The sequence below is a fragment of the Gallus gallus genome, chromosome 1 (assembly GCF_016699485.2).
Source record: "Gallus gallus isolate bGalGal1 chromosome 1, bGalGal1.mat.broiler.GRCg7b, whole genome shotgun sequence".
In the NCBI taxonomy this organism is placed as follows: Eukaryota; Metazoa; Chordata; class Aves; order Galliformes; family Phasianidae; genus Gallus; species Gallus gallus.
This window is the reverse complement of record NC_052532.1, coordinates 68,044,951-68,065,946: the sequence shown is the minus strand read 5'-3', so window position 1 is coordinate 68,065,946 and position 20,996 is coordinate 68,044,951. Positions and strand designations below refer to the sequence as shown.

The following is a 20,996-nucleotide window of genomic DNA, read 5'->3' as shown; positions in this document are numbered from 1 at the left end:
CGGAGCGACGGCGGCCGCGCTGCCCCTCGGCCTTCAAGTCTCGCGAGGCCTCACCTTACCGTCCGCTCTTCCTCGTGCCTCCCCATTGGCCGTTTCCGCGGCGCCACGTGAGCGGGCGGTCTCGCGGGATCTCGCGAAGCCGCGGAGGGTGGCCCGCGGCGGGGCGGGCGGCCGGGCCATGGGGGCTGCGTGACCCCGGCGCGCCGCCGGGGCCCTGCTGGCTGGCCGGGCCGGCGGGGAGTGGGTGAGGAGGGGTGAGGGGAGAGGCGCTCCCCCTGCCAGCGCTGGGGGAGCCGTTACGTCAGCGGCGTAAGTGGCCGCGCGGGGGTCTCGCGGCCTCAGGGGTGGGCGGAGCGGGGGGGGCTGCGGCCGCTTCTCCCACCCCCGCGGGCGCCGGGCGCGGAGGCCGGAGCCGGGCCCCGCGCTCCCCGCCGAGCCGGCGGCGGCCGCCGAGGAAGCGAGCGGAGGGGCATGGAGGCCGCCCGGCCGCAGGCGCCCGCGCCCGGCCCTCTCTAGGGCGCCCCGTGGGGCCTACCCCTCCTCCCCGGAGCGGGCCCGCGGCAGGGCCCGGGCGCGGCGCGGAGGAGGCCCGGGACTGCTGCAGCACCGCAGGAGCCGGCCCAAGTAAGAGACGCCGCCCGCGCGCCCCCTCCCCCGGCGGGCCCCGCGCCGGGCGCTGCCGCGGCTGTGCCCTCCTCGTCGTTCTCGTGTGCTTCTCCTTCCCTCGCGCGTTCTGACTGAGAAGTGCAAAGCAAAGGCTGGAAGTTAACCTGAGAGCCTTGATGCTGCTGCTCTTTCAGAGTCCGTGTATCCTAGTCATGTATTTTTGTTCGTGTTACTTTTAGCAGGAAAGCTCTAGATAGCGAGCCGTTTCTGTACGATTTTTGCTTAAACATACCTTTTAATCACAGGAGGGAGGAAGGTCATGCGCTGTGTTAGTATTATTTCTGTATCTTTTTTTCCTCTAGAAGACAAAGAAATGATTAGGCTTCTATTACACTAAATATAAGGCTGAGATATTTTTCTCTCTATGTAAACAGTCTTAAAATAGGCATCTTTGTAGTGTGTGTCCTGAAGCCTAATAGGATGTTACTGCAGCCGACGGATACAATGTATAATCTAAATAGTGTGAGATAACCTCTTCACAGCTCAAGTGTTCTAGTAAGATATTTTTGTGCTATCTAAACCCCCCAGTAATTCTGTGATGTGTTTGTCTCCTACACTTTTCCTTTCTAACTCTAATATTTGTTTTAGGAAGAAAATGAAAATCTTCTCCGAGTCTCATAAAACTGTTTTTGTTGTGGATCACTGCCCGTATATGGCAGAATCCTGTAGACAGCATGTTGAATTTGATATGTTAGTAAAGAACCGGACCCAAGGAATCATACCTCTAGCACCCATATCAAAATCACTATGGACCTGTTCAGTGGAGTCCTCTATGGAGTACTGCAGAATAATGTATGACATTTTTCCTTTCAAGAAACTGGTAAGTTTTTCTCCAAATTCTGCATGATACTTAATAACATAGTAGGTACTTTGTTTTTATGAAGCTTTTAATACTGTTTGCTGTTGTTAGAAGGCTAAGTATAATTTATTATATGAGTATATTTGTATTATACAGTAAGTAGCTTTTTAAATTACTTTAAATAGCATCAGAGTCCCATTATATGTTAATTTTTGGGACCTTTGCATGTTTTGTGCAAAATGTGAGAAGTGTTTTAAAGTAACATGCTCACAAATACTTGAGGGAGGTCTTGCTGCATATCATACTCTGGTTCTAAATATATTTACCTGGTAGCGCTTTAGGGTTTTCAATGTCAACTCCAAAGGAATTTGATAGGGATCTCTCTCTAAAGGCAAGTTTGAAAGAGTGAAAGGGTGCACAGCTGCTCTTCAGAAGGAGAAATACCCGGTGGCTCTGTAACTAACCTCTGGTTCCTCATGTTGCCATATTGTTGAGTAAACTCTTTGGAAATTTCTTGAGGCTGATCACCTTATCTAAACAAAAAGTTGTGACAGTGATATTGCTACAAAGTAATGGTGACCAACAGTCTGTTTCAGAAAGCAGCAGGGCTTTGCCGGACAGCAAATACTACTGGAAGTTCAGTGGTTTGATATGTCAGCCTCACTGCTTTGGTGGATTGCTCGTCCTGGCTCTTAGACAGCATACGCTTAATTTAAACTGCAGTCTTGTCCCATCATGGGATTATATCAAGTGTATGCTAATTGACTTAACTCATATAACTAATCTAAAGCCTGTGTGCTATAAGGATCGGAAATTGAGATGGAAGATGTTCTTCCTCTTGAGTGTTTCTCCTGACTTTACAGTGTGTTTTGCTGTCTGACACGGAGTAGATCTTGCTAGGTATTTACCATGTAATCTATGCTAGGTATTTACCATGTAATCTATGCTAGGTATTTACTCTGTAATCTACAGTAACATCTGGAGAACAGTTTGCTGTACTGCAGTATTTGAACTTTGAGGATAGATTTTTCTACTGAAAATACTACCTATTTATTAAAACTTCATAGTGTCGTGAAATAGTATCAAGGTTGATTTGATGGCTTAAGCAAATGTTTGAATAAGAAGTTGCCAATCATTTACTCTTTAATATTATGAATGTGGCAGGACTGAATGCTTTTTGTGCGTGTCTTATTTGTAGTTTGGCTTGTAATTGCATACATCTGCAGGGTATCAGTTAGTCTGAAGGAGGAGGTGTAGTCCTTGTCAGTTTGGATTTGGGGAGATAGCCATAATCCATGATCTTACTTGACTGTTATCTGACATGAACTTATAGGTAAATTTCATTGTGAGTGATTCTGGAGCTCGTGTCTTGAATTCTTGGACCCAAGAAGACCAGAACTTGCAAGAGGTATGCACTGTAGATGTTCTTTTGTTTTGAAAGTCTAGTTTAACCACAGGACAAATTGTGTTGTGTTAGTAGTTGCTCTCCAGGGTGATCAACTCCCATGCAGGTATGTTCTGCAGCTCAGAAGGAGCTGGGGGGTTGGTGGGGAGGGTCCTGCAACTGGGGAATCCCCAGGGTGAGATGAGAACAGCCAGGGGCTGCCAGCCCTTGTGGGAAAGGTTGAGGGGCAGGGTTGGGAACAGCAGTGGGATCCCCATAGGTACAAAGATAGCTGCCCAGGGCTTTGGTTGTGGGAAGCTCCAGCATCTGGAAGTCCCCCTCAAGGGACTGAGTGTGGGGTGGGTTGAAGGATTCCTAGTGTGCCCAGCTCAATGAACTTCTTGAGCAGGTGTCTAGATTGAATGAGGAAAATCACCAGGCAGTGCGGTATCCAGAGATTTGAGAGAGTGATGTCATACTGTGCAGTGATGCAGACAGACTGACAGCACTGTCTTAAGTCTCTGTAAGGGAAGGAAACTAAACTGGCTTTCAGCCCTGAGGAGATAGATTCTAATAAAATGCAAGATAATGGATACGGTGGTCTCTTTTCTGCTCGGAACAGAAGGAGGAGTCTGCCCTTTGCCCCTGAAATGTATCTGTGTAACAGGCATACAGTCTGGAGCTGAAAATAAGAGAGGATGTGGGTAACAATCAAGACATGGGAAGGGGCAAGTTGGTCCTTATTAGTACCAATGCCACCAAAAAAAGGCAAAGTGTGTAAGAAACTGGGGACTTGTTGAGAAGCACTGAGGCACCTGTTTGTCACCCAAATGCTCTCACTAGAGCCTCACTTGTGTGTGTGGAAAGATCATGGAACAGATCGTTCTGGAAGCTGTACTAAGGCACAAGGTTCAACGGGGCCAAATGCAAGATGCTGCACCTGGGCTGGGGCTATCCCAGGTGTGAGTACAGACTGGGAGAAGCATTCACTGAGAGCAGCCTTGTGGAGGACTTGAGGTCCTGGTGGACAAAGAAGCTGACTGGGAGCCAGTGGTGTGTGCTTGCAGCTAGTAAGGCCAACAACTGTATCCTGACCCTCACCAAAAGTGACATGGCCAGCAGAGCAAAGGAGGTGATTGTTCCAGTCTACTCTGCCCTCATGAGGTCTCATCTGAATCCAGGCCTGGGGCCCCAAGCATAAGAAAAGATGTGTATCTATTGGGTGGCAACCCTTCCTGTGGCAGGATGGTTACAGCTGCGTGGTCTTTAAGATCTCTTCCAACCTAAGCCATTCAGTGATTCTATATTCAATATTTATGCTATGAATTAAAATGCTAGTGGATCGATGTGGTCTGAAGTTTTAACAGCGTAACATTTTAAGTAGTAGGCTGGGAAGTTGGTTGATTTGTCTGAGCAGCAATGTTTAGAAATAAAAGCAGCTTTCAGGATCAAATTATATTAAAATAAATGGTATGGAGGAATTACCTGGGTATGCATTTCATCTGTAAATTAGTGATAATTCTTGCATTTTACACTTGTTTGTGCAAATAAACTCAAAAAGAAGATATAAACAGTATTCTTTACTCTCACTTTCACTCATATCTCATGGGCTCATTTTCTGAAAAGCCTACTTTAGGAAGCAACTAAATTTCCAAGTTTTCAGAAAATAAAAGGAAATTGCAGTTGATAAGTTGATAAAGTAAGGATTTCTTATGGGTATTGGATATAATTTGCAGTTATAGCTATGTGTTTTTCTATGGGAAATGATAGTATACTGTACAGGCTTGTTAACACGTAAGAGATGAGCTGCATAGGGTAACTTGGGTTCGGTGGTTTTCCAAAGTCTGGGAGCGTATGCAGATCTTCTATTGCTCTGTTTGCTTTTCTCCTCTGACAATGTGATGTAACATAAGTTACAATGGTAACTTTTTTCATAACTGGACCCTTTAACAGATGCCTTAAAAGTAACCTTTGGTCATTCCTTTATCCAGTTAATGGCAGCCTTAGCAGCTGTGGGGCCACCTAATCCTCGGGCAGATCCAGAATGCTGTAGCATACTTCATGGGCTGGTTGCTGCAGTTGAAGCACTTTGCAAAATAACAGAATACCAACATGAGGCTCGAACCATGCTCATGGAGAATGCAGAACGTGTTGGAAATAGAGGAAGAATAATCTGTATTACTAATGCAAAAAGGTACGTGTTATCATTTGCTTCTGTCAGCAAGAAATAAAGGGACTTCACTGATTGCTATAAACTAATGCTCAAAGTAGCTGTATTCTTAGTAAATTGTTTCTTGCCTTATTAATGCTTTTGTTTATGGAGATGTGCTACAGTAACCAATGAAAAAATCTCACTTTAAATAGAAAAGCATGTAGTGGCTTGTTGCTCTGAGTGAGAGGATATATAATACTGCATAAAACTACTCATTTCTCTCCAGTGACAGTCACGTTCGGATGCTTGAGGATTATGTTCAGGAAACCATTCATGAGCATAACAAGCTTGCAGCTAATTCAGATCAGTGAGTATACTTCCAGCAGTTTGTTTTTCCCTATGTGTGCATGGTATGTTCTCTTAAGAAATATAGGTGTAAATTCTAAAACCTCTTTCTGATGAGTGGTTTGAATGCTGGTGTGAAATAGAGTTCTAAGCTGATGTATCATCACCTATCCTCATAGGACAATATTTCATCAGGTTGCTATCTTTTATCTTGATCTAAAGCACGAGATGTTACAGTCCTGTAACAAGGCACAGTTACCAGTTGCGCATCTGCATTCTTTCTTGAAAGCAACAAATTAGTTTTAGTTTCACTTTCCTATGTCTTAGACTGAAATAGCTGAGGGGCTATGTGTATGTATGAAGGGCACTAGTGCCAGGGAATCAGGTGCTAAGCCTTGTAAAGGGTGACCTACCATAAAGTCATACAATGGTTTGGGTTGGAAGGGACCTTTAAGATGACCTCGTTCCAACCCTTTGCTATTGGAGGGACACCTCCCTCTAGACCAGGTTGCTCAAAGCCCCATCCAGCCTGACCTTGAGTGCTTCCACGGAGGGGGCATTCACAGCCTCACTGATCAACCCGTTCCAGTGCCTCACCATCCCCACTGTAAAGAATTTCTTCATAAAAGATGATTTTTTCATACTGTACATCTGTAGCAACAGATGCAAGAGAGTGTCTCAATCTTTCCAGGTTTCCAGCTGTGTTAGGTGATAGACACGATATTGGCATAGCCCCATGTTCGCCAGAGCCCCCCAGTTAACACTTGCAGGCACACTTGCTGAGACAAATCCTCTTGTAGTGTCCATTTTCAGATGATGAAGGTAAATAGTACACAAGTTAAGGATCTGCTTCACTTAGCTGTAAAAACGTAGCAAAGTACTATTGCAACTGAAGAGCTAGAAATGATGCACAAGTGCTTATTCTGATACTTTATTTTGAAGTATGCTTCTGTATATCATTTATGTAACTTTGTTTCTGAAAGCACTTTCTAGAAACTGTATATTGTACCATCTGGGATTCTGTGTTCTTTTGATCAAATGAATCTCAAGAGTTCATGTAGTTTCTGTGAGATACTTCTTTTCATACTTTTTGCTGTTCTGTAGGCTAAATAGAATGCTTTTATTTTCAAGCCTAATGCAGATCCAGAAATGTGAATTGGTCTTAATCCACACGTACCCAGTTGGTGAAGACAGCCTTGTTTCAGATCGTCCTAAAAAAGAGGTAAAGGTCTTAAAATGAGAAAATGTATCCCAGTATTAGGAACAGTGTCAGACTCCAGTAGGCAATGTGAGTTAAGCCTCAATAAGGCTTTGGGCCCCTGGTAAGGTATAGGAAAAAATATAGGTGACAATTCTTTGAAAAGTTGACAGCTTGCATAGTGCTATCTGAAGTACATGTTTTCTTTCAGTGTGCAAGCATATATGGCATCATATTTTTCATTTCTTGCAGTAATAATTCATGCTTTCTTGTGTGTGTGTGAAATAAGTGCTGTAGGATGAGACAAAGTTTGCTTTGATTTCTCTTTGAGGAAGGATTTGAATGGAAAACCACCAACTACTTGGTGTGTTAGATGGATGGGTTAAATAACTGTAGAAGTCCTGCTTCAATTACTAACTAGCAGCATATTCTGACATGTATCTGTTAAATTATATTGGTGTTGCTCAGCACGGTGTTCCATATTATCCAGGCTGATGCATTATGATTTTTAACTGTTTGTGTGATTTTTCTCCTGACACTGGAATGGTGCTTTGATCTGTGTGGTCAAGTGCTGGCCAACAGAATGCCTTTGTAGTGAAAAGCCTTGGAAGGGGTAATATATGGTAGGAATATAGAATATTTGAAGTCTATCAGATCTTTAAAGGACTCTACAGAAACGTGAAAAATCATGAAATAAAAATTAAAATGATATATATATATGAGAAATTCTTCTATATGAAAATTTCAGTTGTAGCAAAAATGTGCTGTATGAACTTGTATGCAAACATACAAATGATTTTGTAGTATATTGTGCTGATGTTCAGTCTGCTCTGCTAAGAATAATGTACTGATATAAGAAGAGAATGCAAGGAAGACGTCTTGGTCTTGACACAAAAGGCATCTAGGCTTGCATCCTACTTCACAAGTGAAAGGAAATGCAGCTACTGTTCTGAGATACTGTACAGCAATACTCACTAGTCATGCTTTAAGAAAAGAAAGCAAAACTGTGAATGATTACAAAGGAAAGATGTAAGACACTCATTGGTTTTAGGCTTAAAAATGAGCAGTGTCATTATTTGGAAAATCAAATGCAACTTACAGCTTGTGTTTTGTTTATGTCTAACGTGCAGGTAGTTAAATGGCTTTGCACCTGTTACTCAGTGGGTGAAAGAGGGAAACGCTAGACTGGGAAAGAGGGTTCTTTTCCCATGGCCTGGTACTAATTCTTCCTATTAACAACTAATGAGTCAGAGTTGCTAGCATGCTTTTAACTCCAGGACACGTTGCAGAAACCGCAGCTGTAGCAACTGCCACAATCTGCAGAATTGTGAAAAAGAAACAATTTTTCTTCTTCCCATTGTAACTTCCCACGATGGCTTTCTTCCTGATTGAATTTAATAGTATCCACGTTCTGAGTTTGGTGTTTCAAGTGTTTTATATTGTTCTGTGATACCGGAGCCTAATCCATGAACACTGTGTGTTCTCTGTCAATCTCTTTTAGCTTTCACCTGTTTTAACCAGCGAGGTGCACAGTGTCCGTGCAGGACGGCATTTAGCTACAAAACTGAATGTTTTAGTACAGCAACATTTTGATCTGGCTTCAACCACAATAACCAACATTCCTATGAAGGTAATATTGTGTCTATTGCTTTGTTAGTTAGCTGTATTGCTTCTAAATTTATTTGCCTTTTTTTTAATTTAAATGATTTTTTTACATTGGTTTTTTCTCTCCATATCATTTTTTTTGTTTCTTTTTTTTTTATTAGCCCACATTTAATGTTTGTGACCAGGTTAGTAAAAGTAAAGTAAGGGAAGAATGTAAAGAAGGATCACAGAACAAAATGTATTGCTGGATCTCAATTTTCGATGTAGCAATACAAGTGTTATTTCAGTTCTGTTTGTATTACTTCATATATATGCTCTCTTATTTGCCTCAAATTACTTTGTTTGTGATTCTCTTGTCTTTTTCTAGTTGTGTTATTAGATATTCTTGACCCTCATGCATTTTAGCGGCATAGTGACTCTTTCCTCTGTCTCATCATCATGCCCACTCAAAAGAAAGGTGTTTGTAACTAACAGCTGCTTTGTGGCTAAAGGTTTTCCAGAGGGATTTCCATTCTGAATGTCTATAAACCACAAAGACAAGGATGGGATATAATCTATTTGAGGAAGCTATTAAATTTAACACTTTGAACAAAGCTGTTTATGTTCCTATTTATTTCTTATCACTACAGGGAGGGAAATCAGTGCAATTAAGTATTTAAATATTAAGTTCAGAGTAATTTTCTGTTTCAGTTCTCTTTCTGCCTGATCCAAAGTGTCAGTATTCAAAGGATGAGGGCAAATAAACTTTATTTCTAAAAACAATTGAAGGCTTTAATGTTGTCAATTCTTATTAATCACATTCTTTGAAAAACAGCAATTTTCTATGAAAGTCTTTCAAAAATAGCAATTTGATGTGGATTTAATTAGTCCAAAAATGGAATTAAATGTCACAAGACATTAATTTTTAATGAACTTTGACTTGGGTCATCATATGATTGTGACTTTTAGGCTTGCAAATACCTTGTCTATAATCTGACCTGTGTGCTGCTGGTATGCCTCTCCCTTCTATCTTTGTCCTTATAGCAATAGACTATGTTGAGTTCCTTGTTTGTGTTTTTTAACTTGGAGTAAATTAGTGGGATTACTCTCCCATTTTTGCTGATCTGTTGCTGCTGTTTAAAGATGCAGTGGTCATCAACTTGAAGTCAAAAGTACTTTTTTCCATCTGAAGTGTAAGAAAGTAATGCTACATCCAAAGTCTTTTTTGGTCTAGATTCTTGTGAGGCTTCCTAAACATTATTAATTGAAGCAATATTAGTTACAGCTGTTCTAAGTCTACATCTTCCACTGTATACTGTTATGACGTTTGTATTAAAGTTTAGTCCTTTCTTTAACCCTATGAAGAATGAGAAGGCTGCATCTTTAAATAGATCAGAGAGCAGTTTCCTCAATATTGCAATCCCATTGTTGTCTAATGCACCTGGGAGACTTGTTTTCCTGTGATGCAAGAGCTAAATGTCAAATCATCAAAATAATTTATAAACAGTGATTGCTACTTGGAAATAATTGTAGACATTGTTTTTACATTGTCTCTTTTAAAGGAAGAACAACATGCTAACACATCAGCCAACTATGATGTGGAGCTGCTTCATCACAAAGAAGCACATGTTGACTTTTTGAAGAGTGGTAAGTAGAAATAATTCTCTAAATGTGATTGAATAAACCACTTGCATGCTAGAAGGATTTACAAGCTGGGGTTATGAGTTTTGAACTGATGCAAGTTTCAGTCATAATTATTAGAGCTAAGGGGAAACCTTGGTGGTAAATAGTGTATTTTCAATTGTTCCTTGCAGCCTAATAACTTGATTTCAATGTTGGCTTTGAAGATTTGTTCGTTACAGTTCTATCTGAAAGTAATAATAAAAGAATTCAAAAGCAGATGAAATTCATCAGCCCAGGTTTCACGTACATTGAGGATTTTTCTGTGTGATTTGGGAGGGGACACTTCAACTTCTTACTGAGCTTACTGAATAAAAAGCATGCTATCTGAGAGACAGCTGTGTGCTGGTTTTACAGCAAGTAAAAAAGCTGGTTGAGTATTTATGGAAAACTATGCCTTGAACAATTGAACTTTTAATCTGTCTGCTAAGTGATAATTGACATAATTCTGTAAATCTGTTTATGACAGTAATTGCTTTGAAAAACTTGATTTGCTTTTGAGCTTTCTCACTGCGTTGAGGTATCTAGTATGGTTTTTGTAGCTTGGAGTTACCTAATGTTCCTCTTGGGTGAGTTTTAATAACTAACTTCTGTGACATTGGAGGGGGAGGGGGAACAATTTTGCAGAAGGTGTTTGGTGTCCCATTTTGTTAATATATAAAGTGAGGCGAAATATTCTGTGTTGGTGGTACTTAAAGGCTAAAGCAAGCAACCAAAAACACCCTGTCTACCAGCGTTTGGTGGAATGCTTACTGTGTGCCTCTTCTGAAATGCTAAAGTCTCATGTGAAGTTTTTATAGGCTTTGTTTTCTCATTTCTCAGTGTCGTTTGTAATTTTTTTTAAGTGGCACTGAGTCATAAGAAATCTTAATCTGACTTGCTGCATGTATAGAGTACATGTATTTAGTTACTGACTATAGATATTTCTTACTATTCAGTTACATGGCTTTAAAGCATATTAGGTAGGTGGTGGTTTAACATCTTAGAAGTATAATATTTTAGCAGGTCAATTATCTGTCTTATTTAAGAAATAGTGGGTGTTTCTCTTCTGAAATTTGAAAACTTTTGGTGTGTAAATAGCTGCTTTGGGGGACTTCTCTTCCACCTCTGCACTTTAAGAAGACTGCCATTACCTCCAGAACAGAATGCATCTCCTCACTTACAACTACTGTTCTTTTCTTTAAGTTTATGATTAAAGTTGGGGGGGGGGGGAAGGGAATCAGATATTACAATACTGAATTCTGACTGACTTGAACTTACTATGCATGTTGAAAGTACAGAGCTTTAAGGCTGAGGCTCAGAAATGCTTACGTAAGACCTAGAGGCTCAAGGAATAAGTCTGCTAGTAGAAGCCAAAATCAGACTCCTGCTGTAGTGCCCTTTCAGTTTGTTTTCATCAGATCTTGTCATTCCTTTTGTTTGCTTTTTAAATCCATCTTCTAACAGTACTAAGTTGTAGGAATGGGGAGATTTGATCATTTAATTAGATATTATTTCTTATCGAAGTTGCTAGGGAACCTATGTAAAGGCAAAACTTAATCTATGAGGGATTTTTCTAAAAGAATTCAAATTTTTAACTGAACTGTTAGTCATGAAAAAAACCCCTTCTGCAAGTTACTCTCATGATTAGTAAGCAGATCAAATGAATATTCTGTCAGGAAATCTTTATAATATGGAATCAGAGAAAAGTTCCTACATAGAATCTTAGACTAAACCATAACATATTGCATAGATTATTGACGTATGTATCCAGTTCTTTTCAGATCACTGTGGATTCAAGCGTAATATTTTGGCTGTTACATAATTTATTGTTTTTAGGTATGGGTAATATCTGCTTTAATGCCTTCAGATGCTGTCTACCCGACCAGCTGTCAGTATGATGTTATACAAAAATACTTGTGGTGATGAAACACCTGTGGCCTGTGGAAAAAGAAATAAATAATAAAAACCCATGATGTTCTAATTGAATTTGATATAGCAAGGATGCTGGATAATAAGACCAAATTTTATTTTCCCTCAAAAGCCCAAATTGTCAAACGTGCCTTTAAATCAGTTTCATTTTAGGCTGAGATATATTATATACATAAACTAATCAGCCTTAAAGAAGGGCTCTTAGTGCTTGCTAAGGGTTTTGATTCATCTGTGGAAAATCAGGCATGCTTTTCAAGTCTTAGGCTTTTTTTTTTTAAAGGAAAAAAAAGCTGTTACACAGTAAAGCAAGAAGTATCTGTAACTTTCTAAGTGTAGAATTGGATAATGGGAACATACTCTGGAGCTACACTGTTCTGTTTGCTTGCATTTCTTTTTTACAGCCACTCAATAGCTGTTGATTTTTAGAAGATTATTTTAAGTACTGCTACTGATGAAGTAGGGCTTTCTTTCACTTGTTAAATATTTAGCTTAATTACATTACTTCTTGTATGCGATCATGTTATTGAATGTTTTGTACCTTAAATTTGTAAGCATGAAGTACTACTGCAAAAAAAAAAAAACCAACCAAGAATTATTTGCTGAGTTTTTGTGTAACAAAGACAGTGTTTGATCATATTATGATGCACATTTTTCTGACTATTGCAGGTGATAATCACGTAGGTGGCAATAGCAGAGAAGGCGCATTTAAAGAAACTGTGACATTAAAATGGTGTACTCCTCGAACAAATAGTGTAGGTAGGTAACATGATAGCTTACAAAGCTGCTGTTCTAACTTGTGTTGGATGTTGTTCTCCATGTACTGGTAAGAATTAAGCAAGGAGGTGGTTCTTGTTGATGGTTTTTACCTTTGCATGCATCACTGCTGTTTTAATAGTGGTGAAACCATGTCAGCCTCATACTCTTCTTTGATGTGATGTTTTTTTTTCTATGTGGAACTAGATTCAACTTCTCTACTCCTTCATTTTTCAGAATTACACTACTGCACTGGAGCATACAGAATTTCACCAGTAGATGTAAATAGCAGACCGTCTTCATGCCTTACAAACTTTCTCCTTAATGGTAAGTTTGTGTCCTTGGCTAATTATTTTAAAGTTGTTAATGCAAATGGAATGTTGTGGTGGCTTTGCACTGGTAGGTATCTTTGCTCTCCCGTGCTGCTCTTTCAGTTCCCCTCAACAGAATGGGAGGAAAGTCAGATGAGAAAAGACTCATTAGTTGAGACAATTGAAGAATTATCTTCTCACCCTTATTTTAAGGAGCAAAACAGACTCCTCGTAGGCAGATAAATATAATTTATTGCTTTTGTTTAACAGACTAGAGCAGTGAGAACTAAAAGCACCTTCTTCCCTACACCACCTTCTGCCTCCTCTCCCTGACTGATGCAGGGGAGTGGAGGTTGCAGTAGGCCCGTAATGCTTAATCTCAGCTGCTCCTTTATGACCCCTCTTCCCCTGCTTCAGCACAGGGAACTGATCCTGCATGGGTTTTCCACGGGTTGCAACTCTTCAAGCACTGCTCCAGTGTGGCTTCTGTACCACGGGGCCCCCACTTCAGGGCTGTACTGGTTCCCACTATGGCCTCCTGCCCCACCATGAGCTCTTTTCCACAGGCCCTAGCTCCTGCCTGGGGCTTGCTCTTGTGGGGGCTCTCTGTGGGCTGTAGCCTCCTTCAGGCCACACCCACCTCCAGCAGCATGGAGTCCTCTGGGCTGCACGTGGAGATCTGCTCTGCACGGTGCCCATGAGCTGCAGGAGGACAGCCTAGGCACCATGGGCCTCTCATGGGCAGGGAATTTCTCCTCTGCACCTCGAGCACCTCCTGCCCTCTTTCTGTACTGACCTCAGTGCCTGCAGTGCTGTTTCTCACAGTTCTCACTCCTCTCTACCAGCTGTTGTGCAGCAGTTTCTTCCTTCCTTTATAAGAATGCTGTCCCAGAGGTGTACCAATTATTGCTCATGGCTCAGCTCTGGTGATGGTGGGTCTCTTTAGGAGGTGGCTGGGGTTAGCTCTGATCTGACATAGGGCAGCTGCTGGGCTTTGCAGCCTTCCTGCTAACAAAAACTTGCCACATTTTTCAGTCTGTACAAAGAGGGGTATGTCTGTATACTGTGAAAATGCAGAGTATGTTAACATGTCATATAAATAACTGGAAATGAGAGGAAAGAGGTAAAGTAGGGAGCAAATACTGAATTCTGAAAGTCCTTTACTGAATCCAAATGTAGAATACGTTATATCCTGTTCAGTAGGAAACATTTCTTTCAGTGGGTGATGATACCATTTATCATAATGCTAGAGGTCAGCTTTAATTGTATGTGTTTCTTTACAAGTAAGCAAAAAAATGGCTGCATTATGAACATCCTTTTAATGGGATGTTGTGTTTGCAGGGAAGTTATTCTATTTTTTCCTAAAGATTCTGTACTGGAAAAGTACTTTGATTAATAAAAATGGTTAGAACTAAAACTGATAGTATATTTTAAATAACCACTCCCTTCTGGTCTGCTGTTTTTGCTTCCTTTTAACAAACAATTTGGAGATTACACCTCTTTGTTTAGTATATTTTAATGAAAATAGGTCAGCTAGCTTTGTATGTGTCTGGAAAGTTGTACCTGTTTTAAGAACTAAAAATAGCATAAATAGGTACCTTTTGTACTTGAGTGGGTTATGTTGTTTCTTTGTAGAAGATGCTTTTAATGAGTTTCTGCAATAGAGCAAGATAATGGTTAAGTATACAACATCATCTTTGACTAAAAATAACAAGCCATCCATACACAGTGTACCATATTAATGTCTAAATACTTATTTTTCCTAGGAATAATATCCTGCTTAGGAAGTGGTAATGTGTTCCCAGGAGGGGGGGCCTTTCAGCTGTTCTATGTAAGGTTTAAAAGCTTACAGTATTGTTTAGGGAAGTAGAACAAACGCTTGAAACAATTTCTTCCTCATCAAGGCCAAAACAATTTCAATGGATTCAAAGTCTTAATGGCTCGGTACAAATCTATGTGTGTCTGATATATATATTTTTTAATTATTTAAAGTTGCTATACATGGTAGCTAATGAAACTGATCTTGCTTCCAACAGGTCGTTCTGTTTTGTTGGAACAGCCACGCAAGTCAGGCTCTAAAGTCATTAGTCACATGCTCAGCAGCCATGGAGGAGAAATTTTTCTGCATGTATTAAGCAGCTCACGATCAATTCTAGAAGATCCCCCATCCATTAGTGAAGGTTGCGGTGGGAGAGTTACTGACTACCGGATTACAGTAAGACTTTTAGCTTGTTTTCACATCGATGACAAGAGATGTAGTGCAATGGGTGTTGTGTGTTTTGGAGATTCGGGGGTGGTTTACATGACATCGTAGTCTGATTTTTCTTTGTGTACATTGATGTATATTTAGTACAAAGTAGAACATCTGTTTATTGTCACATGTGCTTCATAGAATCTTTTCCATGTTGAGGAAACGCTTGCTGCCTTATGCACTATCCATATCTAAACTTTGTTCTGATTCTGAAACAGAATTTTCCTGGCAAGGTTTTAGCATGGGCTGGGTACACCTAGAACTGTATCATGGTCATTGTTGGAAGGCTTGATTGTACGTGAATGAGTTGTAAAAATAAGTAGGAAAGATGAAGTTGTCAGCTTTGAACTCTGGATATAGAACAGACAGTAAGCTGGCATTTTTTTAACACTTCCTTTGTATCTACCGTATGTAAGCAGGAGTGACTCCCAGAAAAACAGTAAAGCTTCTTACCATGCACAAAATACCTTACAAGTTCAGAAGACTTTCTCATTAAAAACTTCATGTCAGTTTTTAACCCCTGTTAATATGAATTTCTGTGTTCACCTCAAAGAATGTCACAAATTTGAAGGCTAGAAGTAGGGCTCTGGGTGTTGGAGTCAGGTTTAGTGATGGTGATAGGCAGTTAATGATAGGCAAGAATGTGCTGTTTCACCCATTCAGTGAAAGTTACTTTGTTAGAGAAATTCCTAACTTTATTTTGTTTGGTTATCATTAGGATTTTGGTGAATTTATGAGGGAAAACCGATTAACTCCTTTTCTAGAACCCAGATATAAGATCGATGGAAGTCTTGAAATTCCATTGGAACGTGCAAAAGATCAATTAGAGAAACATACTCGTTACTGGCCTATGATTATTTCTCAGACTACCATCTTCAACATGCAAGCTGTAAGTAATCTTGGGTGTGTAACCTTTTCTTCTGATCTAGAGTAAGTCTGAATCTGCTACTTGATGGAAATAGTAACTCTACGATAAATCATTTGTCACAGAATGAGTTTATTTTAAGATTTGTTTTTAACTTCAGTATTTAATGTCAGTAGATTGTAACTGTTTAATCTAAATTGAGTATTGTTCTTGAAACTGGCTTAGCTACAGAGCTGCTGAGTTACTATGGGTAAAGACAGCATAGCATGCATGTGGTTATACTTCAGTGTTACTATTAAATTCAGGAGATAATGTAGTATTTTTGTTGTGTATTGTTCCATGGTTACACAGACTGCTTTTTCTTTTTCCTGCTAGTTTCCTGCAATATGTAGACTTCCCATTCTTAACTTATGTTTTGTATTGCAGGTAGTGCCATTAGCCAGTGTGATTGTAAAAGAAGCAATGACAGATGAGGATGTATTGAATTGTCAAAAAACAATATACAATTTGGTAGATATGGAGAGGAAAAATGATCCGCTGCCTATTTCAACAGTTGGTACCAGAGGAAAGGGCCCTAAGAGGTTAAATACAAGTATTTTTGTTGTTGTTGCATGTTTCTCAGAAATATATCATTTACGTTGTTTTCATACGTGGTTTTTAAAGTGTGGCCAAAGGTAATATGGAGTATACTAGTTGATATGCAAATGTTGCGAATACTTTGCTTGCACCATTTAGGGATAGTGATTGTGCTGAATGTTAGGAAACAGAAGTTATTTTGTTGCTGAAAGTCTGTGAGTATGTTAAATGTGAACCTGAAAATAAGCATTGAGAAAGGTGACACAAGCTATGGGAGAAAGAGTGGAATAATACCAAATGACTAAAAAGGGGAACTTGAGAATATTGTAAACAGACAGCAGTATAAAATTGAATTATTAAAATAGTCAAATAACTTTGAAACTGTTACTTGAAATATAGGATGCTCCTTTTAAAATCCGCATAAGATTTCCACTTATCTGTTGTTCCAATGGTGGCATACAAATACATTGTATTTCCAAGAATTAGCTGGGAAGAAATTAATCTGCAACAGATTACCAGGCATCTGGAAGTTATTTACAGCCAACCAATATAAGACTCCTAATTTTTGTTTTTTATGCAAAGATTTATTTAAATCATAGGCATTTCAGTACTTGAGTGGCCATCTGCATATCATAATATTTCTTAACTTGCTGGTTAGCAAACGATTGACTGAATTGAGAAGTAGCTTTTGGCAGTGAGATCTCAAAGTTAAGAATTTGCTGTCAGTGGAATCAGTATTTACATTTCAACTTAAGCCAAACTCTGAATGTTAATTGAGAAAGGTCACAGGATGTGGTTCCATGAATTTCAAGGATGGAACAATCTAAGGTATGGATAGGCCTCCAAATGAAGGAGGGAGCTCTGGGTAAAGAAAAAAAAATCAAAGCATAACACAAAAATAAAGATATTTAATTTAGCTATTCAGTAGATTAATGATTTAGATTATCCTATATACAGTTCTGCTTTTCCTACCCTTGCTTAGAGATGAACAGTATCGGATTATGTGGAATGAACTGGAAACTCTTGTACGAGCACACATCGGCAACTCTGATAAGCACCAGCGGGTCTTAGAGTGTTTGATGGCTTGCAGAAGCAAACCCCCAGAAGAAGAGGAACGCAAGAAACGAGGCAGAAAGAGAGAAGATAAAGAAGACAAGTCAGAGAAGTCAGGAAAGGACTATGAACCAGATAAGCCATGGCAAGAATCAGAAAGGTAAATATTCTAAAGTAAGGTAAAACCATAATATAATAATTTTTTTAATGATAGTCTTCAAGAGATCTGCTCTAAAATGGTTTTAATTTGATCTGTTGGTAAGCCACAGTTGAAAACATAAACAATGATTGAGGATCACAGTTTTTTTTTTATCAGTTGTCATTAATAAGCTGGAAAAACATCTACGTTATTACAGTGCTTGCTTATCAGACTTGCCAAGTAAAAGTATTTTACAAATATCGTTCTTGGACAAGTTGCTGACAACTTAGCAGGGCTTTACACTACTTTGTAACTACAACACTTAGTGTACTGTAGGAATATTAGAACATGAAATCAACTGTCTAGTGACATTTTTCAGTCATTTGAACTGTAGTTGTTTGGGTATATTCAAATTAAATTCCTGGTCTCTTTGGTTGAACATCGAGGACTATTGTCCTTGCATCTACAGTTTGTAATTCATTTTAATTATTCTAACTTCTTTAACAATTAGGGATCTGGTCTCCTTCGTTCAAACTACTTATTCTACAGAGGTCCAAAACACTTTGCATTACTAAGCTTTTTTGGAATGTATAGTTTTGTATAGTTTTGATAGCTTAGGAGGATGGACACCTTGAGTGATGTTATTGTCCTCATGCTGCTGACCTTCTTTCTTTTTGGCATATGATCAAATCCATTTCTACAATTACTTTTCTGTTGACAGATGAAGCAAAGCAAGGGCTGAGATTAAAGCAATTTGATATAGAATATAAACTTGGATCACATTTAAAAAAATATATTCTGTGTGGTGTTCCGTATATTCATTGTTGGTTGATCATTTTTAGTTTTGACAGAAAGACTACCTCAATGAGTATGATATAAACATCTAAAAGGAAGTGAAAATGTATTTTAAGGTCTTTCCTTCCTTAAGTCTTCCAGGGGATTATTTGGCTAGTTTTCCCAAGTTTCCCAGTTTGACAAGTGGTCAGAAGAAACCTTCTCATGATGTGGATTGTGGGTCACTTGAAGAGTACAGAAATGTCAGAAAACAATAGGTGCTGCTGTAGTGTATCTTCCCTCATTGTTTTCCTTCCCTCTCAAAAAGGTTAAAAGGTCTTTTGGATCGTGAAAAAGAAGAGCTAGCAGAAGCAGAAGTTATAAAAGATTCCCCTGATTCTCCTGAGCCCCCCAACAAAAAGCCTCTTATAACAATGGATGAAATGCCTGTAGTGGAAAAAGCAAAAGGTAAAACAGAAGGATTGTGACAGATTTTCTCACTTCAAAATCTGTCTATCTGTCTTTTTTTTTTTTTTCCCTCCCCCCCCCCCCCCTTAAAGTAATGAGGCAGATCCTGGAGTAAAAGCTCAATTAGTGAAGAGAACTTTTAATTAATGCTGAGAAGCTCTTGGTAAATACATGTCTTAACCTTAACAAGTCAATGTCAAAAGAAAGACGCCAAGATACTAGGTCAACCTAAAGATAAGCAATTGAATTGACAAGGGACAAGGACAGATTTCTGCTGGTGCTAGCTGAGGTACTCTGACGGGAACATTATTTAAGAGTGGGTATCAGAAACAGATGTCTCTTGCTGACTAATGAGCGTAGATATGCCAAACTGGTTGTTGAAAGGGACATTTCTCACTGGCTGCTTTTCCCTGTTGAGCTGCTACTGTCTGTCATAATAGCTCAGCCGCTGTTATGATTCTGCATATGAAGCCAAATCAATCTCCTATGAAAGAGCAATTCAACTGCTGTAATGCTGTGTATGTCATATTTACTTAGCCTATATTATAAGGCTTTTTAATATTAGTGTTTTAATAACGTACTACCAAAGTCCGTAATTTCTTCTAAAACTTCATGATGTTTTAAGAATACAGAACTGAACTGACTTTGTTATAAATCATTTAATTACAAATTTCACCTATTTTTGCATGCAATTTTAGGGCCAATGTCCTTGCTGTCTTTATGGAGCAACAGGATTAATACTGCCAATTCTAGGAAACACCAAGAATTTATTGGTCGTTTGAACTCTGTCAACAATAAAGCTGAGCTGTACCAACATCTGAAAGAAGAAAATGGGTTTGTATCAATAAATGCATCACTACTTGTCAAGCAATAGTCAAATGCAATATGGATGAATAGTTTATTTGCATTAAAAAGACTACTTACACTAGGATTAAAATGTGCAAAGTTTATAAAACAAATCTCAACTTTAATCTAATCAAGAAAAAAAGAAGTAATCAAAGATGATCCTTACCAATTGTCTTGTGCCATTTCAGAATGGAAACGACAGAGAATGGAAAAACTGGACGTCAGTGATGTTTCTTTGAACAGAACTCGGCCAAATTGCACAGGGAAGAAACCCACAGAACACCGTGATGTTGGAATTAAAATTGGTACCATTTAGTACAATTGTTTAGTTTGTTTAATTTTCACTCTTTTGTATTTCTATTTTTCTATGAACTGTAAAATCCACATATCACACTTGAATGGTGTGCAGATAGTCTGTCCTGAAGTACTGTACAGTTGACTTTTTAGAATGAATGAAGAAAACCTCTGCTGCCAAGGACTAAATGAAATTGTCAAAGATGCTGATCTGAATTTGAAGTCCTTTTCCATAAGTATTTAATACAGTGATGACTGACTGTTTGAAGAGCTTCAGTTTCAACTGATAAATAACTGATACTGTTAATTTCAGTTCATTAATACTTTTATTTATAGGAAACTTCTCAGGCATCCAGAACTATTGAAAAGACCGCACACTGAATACCTTGTTGCTGAGCTGAGAATGTCAGTCTTGGTTTTCATGCAAGTGGTGGGGTGGGGGGCGTGAGTGGTTTTAAAGATAAAGTGTTGGCTTAAGAACTTTTTAAAATTTGTTAGGAATGAACTTTAGAAAGCAAAACCTTTCAGGTTATTATGCTGGAATTGAGTGTTTTTAAACAAAATTGAAATAAAATTTTTGCTAACCATTAAATGTTTTTTGATGGAATATACCCTCCAAACTACCTGTGGCTTTAGGCCCTATTACTTAAAAACATAAAGGGGAGGCTTATTCTGAATATCTTAATGTGGCTATGATGTTCAGAAATGACAAATATGATGATCAGTCTTCATTTTTTTTTTTTCCCAAGTAGAATCTCTGCTAATATCTCTCCAAGTAGCTGATCCCTTCAACATGCCAACCATAAAAGAGCAGGGCATGAAGCTATGGAGATACAAAATAAAACCTCATTCAGAAACTAGTGCCCAGTCTTTCTGTGCTTCCACTTGAGTTTAGCAGAGTTCTATCAGTTTTCCCCTGATGTACTTCCATTGCTTTATTTTAGCCT

At 39.1% G+C, this 20,996-nt stretch overlaps 1 protein-coding gene across 3 annotated transcripts; it reads left to right on the top strand.

The window, feature by feature from the left end:
- Window positions 1-120: 120 nt before the first annotated feature.
- On the top strand, window positions 121-20,641 carry INTS13 (integrator complex subunit 13). Of its 3 annotated transcripts, none has more exons than XM_040650026.2 (17): window positions 121-244; window positions 1,255-1,486; window positions 2,799-2,873; window positions 4,841-5,043; window positions 5,288-5,368; window positions 6,478-6,568; window positions 8,046-8,174; window positions 9,691-9,775; window positions 12,386-12,475; window positions 12,710-12,799; window positions 14,820-14,998; window positions 15,753-15,923; window positions 16,326-16,480; window positions 17,458-17,688; window positions 18,770-18,909; window positions 19,608-19,743; window positions 19,944-20,641. In XM_040650026.2, the coding sequence occupies exons 2-17, from the start codon at window positions 1,262-1,264 to the stop codon at window positions 19,981-19,983; spliced, it is 2,121 nt and encodes a 706-aa protein (XP_040505960.1). In that variant the 5' UTR covers window positions 121-244; window positions 1,255-1,261; the 3' UTR covers window positions 19,984-20,641. The 3 variants fall into 3 exon arrangements, with proteins under 3 accessions (XP_040505960.1, XP_040505962.1, XP_416439.3); XM_040650028.2 differs by having other exon boundaries at window positions 121-309; XM_416439.8 differs by having other exon boundaries at window positions 121-624.
- Window positions 20,642-20,996: the final 355 nt, after the last annotated feature.